This window comes from Physella acuta, unplaced genomic scaffold (assembly GCF_028476545.2).
Source record: "Physella acuta isolate Inbredline_101_S28 unplaced genomic scaffold, ASM2847654v3 ptg000017l, whole genome shotgun sequence".
Classification (NCBI taxonomy): domain Eukaryota; kingdom Metazoa; phylum Mollusca; class Gastropoda; family Physidae; genus Physella; species Physella acuta.
Window position 1 is genome coordinate 2,046,588 of NW_026731537.1, and position 6,325 is coordinate 2,052,912.

At 43.2% G+C, this 6,325-nt stretch overlaps 1 protein-coding gene across 1 annotated transcript in view; it reads right to left on the reverse strand.

Annotated features, from left to right (window-relative positions):
• The window catches only part of LOC131937245 (protocadherin gamma-A10), a 68,000-nt gene extending 61,948 nt beyond the window's left edge, over window positions 1-6,052 (reverse strand). The window contains exons 1-3 of the mRNA XM_059294520.1: window positions 5,298-6,052; window positions 1,959-2,098; window positions 198-360 (exon numbers count right to left, since the gene is read on the reverse strand). Coding sequence (XP_059150503.1) covers window positions 198-360; window positions 1,959-2,098; window positions 5,298-5,875 — 881 coding nt within the window. The 5' untranslated portion in view covers window positions 5,876-6,052. The remainder of the gene's footprint in view (window positions 1-197; window positions 361-1,958; window positions 2,099-5,297) is intronic.
• Window positions 6,053-6,325: the final 273 nt, after the last annotated feature.

Below are 6,325 nucleotides of genomic sequence, written 5' to 3' on the forward strand. Positions count from 1 at the left end.
CAAGGCCTGCTCACCTTACACGTGAGAGACGTGTGTTAGCACCGTACACGTGAGAGACGTGTGTTAGCACCGTACACGTGAGAGACGTGTGTTAGCACCGTACACGTGAGAGACGTGTTTTAGCACCTATCACGTGAGAGACGTGTGTTAGCACCTACCATGTGAGTACGTCAAACAGGCAGCTCGTGAGTACGTACCTTATTTCGCTGTTTTTCCCATAATCCTTATCGGTGGCCGTGACCTTCCCCACGACGTCGCCGACGCCGGCGGTCTCCACGACGCTGTAGGAGTAGTCTTGTTGGGTGAAGACGGGCGTGTTGTCGTTGACGTCGGTCACGTTGATGTGGACGGTCAGGGTACCTGGGGGCCAAGGACATGGGTCATTTAATAATGGGGGGGGGGGGGGGCAGAGACATGTGTGATGTAATCATGGGGGGTCATAGACATACGTGACGTCATCATGGTGGGGGTCAATGACTTATGTGTTGTCATCATTCAGACTGATAAATGCGTGACTTTTTTTTGAAAGGGTTAGACTAATATTTGACGTCTACATGGGGGTCACTTCAATGTGAAATGTCTACGTGGGGTCACTTAAATGTGAGACTTCTAAATGGAGTCACTTCAATGTGAGACTTCTAAATCGGGTCACTTCAATGTGAGACTTCTAAATGGAGTCACTTAAATGTGAGACTTCTAAATGGGGTCACTTCAATGTGAGACTTCTAAATGGGGTCACTTCAATGTGAGATGTCTACATGCGGTCACTTTAATGTGAGACTTCCAAATGGGGTCACTTAAATGTGAGATGTCTACATGACTGTAAATAGCAGCAGGAACACGACAACAAGACGTCACAAGCAACAAGGAAATGTATCACAAACGTTATACAAAACACGTCAAGAAAAGAAACGCTACAAGACTGGAAAACAACTCAGCCAATCGGAAACGATCGGAAGGAAACAGATTCAGGTTAAGAGCAAAACATCTTTCACGTATTTGCGACAGCTAACATAAGACGGTTGTCTTAACAAATCCTTTGACAAGTGTATTCATGTCCACGCTTTGTATTCAACAAAAATCAATCCATTTATGTTTTTTAAATGTCTGCCCATACATGTCAGTTTATCCACACATGAATTCATCTCAGCATTCGCTCCATGATGTCAACATTCCCAGTAGATATGCCAAAAGCGGTTCGTTAAGGAATTGTTGATCGAGATATTCAAAACAATTTCCAAACAGAATCGTATTGAACAATATTTTCACTACATTTCTGTGAAGTATGTTCATTGTGTATGTTAGTGTATGTAAGTTATATCTGTACGATGACATAGCCGATATCTAAAGCACGCGGTTGATAATCCGTTTGTCTCGCGATTGGTACCGATATAAGTCTTAGAGTCCTCCCATTCTTATGGTATGACATGAGCCTTAGCTGATGTCATTTCCCAGAATCCACATATCTCTGATGTCATGTCCCACAATCCACCTAACTGTGATGTCATAACCAACAGTCCACCTAGCTTTGGTGTCATGTGCTGAGCATAAAATCGATATTTAAGAAGAGATGAACTCTACTTGCTCTGCCAGAAACAGACTTCATTGCTGAAATGTATTTTTCCTTTACCTAACTTGATAGCTGAAAGTTTAAACACGTGTTTAATAAAAGAGATTTGAGTTCCATCTGTTGTTTTAAATGTACAATACTTTATCTGGTATCGTTTGTATATCGAAATAACGATACCACCTTACTCGCCCCGAGAGCGTGGGCTCGATTTGATTAATTGAAACACGAATTAATTAAGTCAAGCATCAAACTTTTAAATGGCCAACAGGTCTGGAAAAAACAAAAAGCCAACAATTTAAATAACATTAGGCTAAGCTGCGTGGGACGTAACGACTGTGAGGTCATCGTGACCTTCGCCACGGCGGCCATGTTGAATCAGGTCACTCACCTGTCATGGGCTGGGGTCCCCCGTCAGTGGCGGCGACCAACAGGGTGTAACGGTCCATCTTCTCACGGTCCAGCACGCCATTCACCACCAGCGACACACGGAACTTGGAGTTGAGCCGGCGCTCTACGTTCAGGGAAAACCTGCAAAGGGTAGGTTTATAGGTTGGGTCAGTGATGGAGGTTCAATGAAAACCTGCTAAGTTAGGGTAGGTTTATAGGTTGGGTCAGTGATGGAGGTTCAATGAAACCTTGAAAAGTTAGAGTAGGTTTATAGGTTGGGTCAGTGATGGAGGTTCAATGAAAACCTGCAACGTTAGAGTAGGTTTATAGGTTGGGTCAGTGATGGAGGTTTAATTAAAACCTGCAAAGTTAGGGTAGATTTATAGGTTGGGTCAGCGATGGAGGTTTAATTAAAACCTGCAAAGTTAGGGTAGATTTATAGGTTGGGTCAGCGATGGAGGTTCAATAAAAACCTGAAAGATAGAGTAGGTTTATAGGTTGGATCAGACCTATAGGTTCAATGAAAACCTGCAAAGTTAGGGTAGGTTTATAGGTTGGGTCAGTGATGGAGGTTCAATGAAAACCTGCAAAGTTAGGGTAGGTTTATAGGTTGGGTCAGTGATGGAGGTTCAATGAAAACCTGCAAAGTTAGGGTAGGTTTATAGGTTGGGTCAGTGATGGAGGTTCAATGAAAACCTGCAAAGTTAGGGTAGGTTTATAGGTTGGGTCAGTGATGGAGGTTCAATGAAAACCTGCAAAGTTAGGGTAGGTTTATAGGTGGGGTAAGTGATGGAGGTTCAATGAAAACCTGCAAAGTTAGGGTAGGTTTATAGGTTGGGTCAGAGGCGGAGGTTCAATGAAAACCTGCAAAGTTAGGGTAGGTTTATAGGTGGGGTGAGTGATGGAGGTTCAATGAAAACCTGCAAAGTTAGGGTAGGTTTATAGGTGGGGTAAGTGATGGAGGTTCAATGAAAACCTGCAAAGTTAGGGTAGGTTTATAGGTTGGGTCAGAGGCGGAGGTTCAATGAAAACCTGCAAAGTTAGGGTAGGTTTATAGGTGGGGTGAGTGATGGAGGTTCAATGAAAACCTGCAAAGTTAGGGTATGTTTATAGGTTGGGTCAGAGGTGGAGGTTCAATGAAAACCTGCAAAGTTAGGGTAGGTTTATAGATGGGGTGAGTGATGGAGGTTCTATGAAAACCTGCAAAGTTTGGGGTAGGTTTATAGGTGTGGTGAGTGATGGAGGTTCAATGAAAACCTGCAAAGTTAGGGTAGGTTTATAGGTTGGGTCAGAGGCGGAGGTTCAATGAAAACCTGCAAAGTTAGGGTAGGTTTATAGGTGGGGTGAGTGATGGAGGTTCAATGAAAACCTGCAAAGTTAGGGTAGGTTTATAGGTGGGGTAAGTGATGGAGGTTCAATGAAAACCTGCAAAGTTAGGGTAGGTTTATAGGTTGGGTCAGAGGCGGAGGTTCAATGAAAACCTGCAAAGTTAGGGTAGGTTTATAGGTGGGGTGAGTGATGGAGGTTCAATGAAAACCTGCAAAGTTAGGGTATGTTTATAGGTTGGGTCAGAGGTGGAGGTTCAATGAAAACCTGCAAAGTTAGGGTAGGTTTATAGATGGGGTGAGTGATGGAGGTTCTATGAAAACCTGCAAAGTTTGGGGTAGGTTTATAGGTGTGGTGAGTGATGGAGGTTCAATGAAAACCTGCATAAATTACAATTGCATAAAAGTTTTGAGTTGAGTCATCAGGACGTTTACAGAAAACCTGCAAAAATCAAAATAGATTTATAAAACTGCAAAATGATTTATTACAGGAGATTTGGAGAAAATCTCCAAAAATGACCACATGCTTGAAACATCGAGTTGATTCATAGCTAAAGGTTTATAGCCTGCGAAAACATTTCATGTTCACAAAAATTCCATGTTTACAAAAATTCCATATTCACAAAATCCAATGTTTACAAAATCCCATGTTCACAAAATTCCATATTCACAAAAACATGACTTCCCCATGTAGTTGCGAAACGTTGTTTTAAACTGTGAACTGCTGAATCTGAGACAGGGAAGTAACTCATAATGAAAAACAAAGGGCGAATACTGGAAGATTCATCTCGATGGAGATCAACACAACGAGAATAACCGCCAATTGGAAAACCATTTTTTTTCTGAAATCCCACTACACGCCACTCCGCTCACGGGATGAAAGACTAGAGTCGCCGTAGGTCAAAGGTCGATATTGCCTAGAGTTATAAATAGCATGATGATATACACTGAAAAACAAATGTTGCTATTTGTGTCTACACCTAATTTATAATCAGCGAGGTAGAAATTTGTGAGATCTATGAGCAAGCTATTGACAGAGAACTGTCTAATATAAACTGTGATTAGCTTCTCATTTCTAGGGTATGCTATAGTCAGACGACTGCCTGATGTAAACTGTGATTAGCGTTCTATATCTAGGGTGTGCTGTAAGATCTATGAGAAGGCTATAGACAGAACTATGATTAACCTCACGTATCTAAGGTATGAAGGAAGTTACCCCAGGCGATTTTTTACGTGAGTTTTGTTTGTTTATGTGTCATTTATTCAGGGCTTGGATTATACAGAGAGCTAGGTAACAGGTCGAAGGTCAAGGTCGTCGTTTTTGTTGCACTGAAACCAGGTTAAAAATACTGAGAGGGTCGGTGCCTTTTCTGGAGCAATTTGTTTTGTCACGGTAATTATGTCGACATGTCGTCCATTAGCCTAAATGGTTGAATTGTCTGGAATATTTTGATGAGAGAAATTACTGTTTTCACTGTTTTCAATTTTCTCATTATGTTTTTGTAGGCTACACATCACGACTGATGTGTGTAGTTGGGTACTTTTGTTGCAGAAAATGATTGAGTCTACCTAGAAGTTTTTAAAGTGAGTGACATAGTATTGAACGTGATTTCAATGTGTCGTTGTTGGATTATAAGTGTGTGGGGGAGGGGGAGGGAGGGGTTAAATTTGACTAGCTAACTCAGAGATTTTTACAGTCAATTAATTATGACAGACCAAGACTGCTATGACAGTTGAGTATGACAGACCAACACTGCTATGTCTGTCTCTGATCAGATCCACGGATGGTCCGGGTATTTAGATAGCCATGTCTAACGATTGTACAACGACTGAGCTAAACAAAAACATAACGGTAAACACGGATCAGAGATCCATGATATACAAGCTACTAACTTTGATGATGTAGCGAGTATATCATTCATTGAACTACAACATCAAGTATGGCTACTTAAAGCATTAAGTATGTTATTGTAGTGGTTGTGCAATCAATGACACAAAGAAAGATCACTACTTACAGTTCCGTGGGGTTCAGCAGTGTGTAATGTTGCACGGAGTTCTCGCCCATGTCTCGGTCAATGGCGGACGGCAGGGGCTTGGTCAGCCCTTCCGGGTTGTTCTCCGGAATGTCAAGGACGATCTCCTCCTTCTCGAAGGCGGGCGTGTTGTCGTTGATGTCCATGATGTTGATGGTCACCTCCACCAGACGCAGGAAGTCCGTGACGTCAGAGTTGACCGTGACGTCAAACTTGATCTGGCACTCAACCATATCGTCACAGATGTACTCCCGGTCGATGGTCGTCTGGGTGTAGAGCGTCCCCGAGCGACCGTTGATGGAGAAGAGGTGCGTGCCACGGTTGGAGGGGTCGAGAAACTCGAACCGGAGCGTGCTGAACTCGGCCGGCGACACCTGCTTGGCAATTGCCGTCTCGCCGGCAATGTTGCCCACGAACGTGCCGGTCTTCTGCTCCTCCTTCAGCGGCCCGAGGGTGATCTTCAGAGACTGGGCGTCGGTCCCAGACAACAACGTGAGAACCGCTGCGACAAACAGCACGGCAGACTGCTGTGTGAGCAGCCCGTGGCAACTGTACCCCATCCTGAATGGTCTCCCTACCACCACACGTATGTAAACTATTCCAAGATGCAGACAAGAATCACAAGTCACTCAAAGCACTTCCGGTACAGGCATGTCGGTATGACCTTGGTATCGTGTACGCTACTAGATATCCACACTACGCTACTAGATATCCACAATGTTCTCGACATCCGGACAACCTCGTTCTGAATTGTGCTGAATCACTCAGGTACCTAAAATAGAAGAAGAAATGGTTATGTTTTCTCTGCTGATTTTAAAATGCAAAGAACGATCAATGTTTCAGAAATCGTTCTAAGAAACATGTTATAGACAAACGTGTACATCTTCTGGGCCGTCCATACGTGACGTCACATCCTTTTTTTAAAGATGTCAACTCCCACCTCCCCACACTCCAGAATTGTGACGTCATTAATGGAAGACTCCTTTCACATTTTCGCCCTTATTAATCCT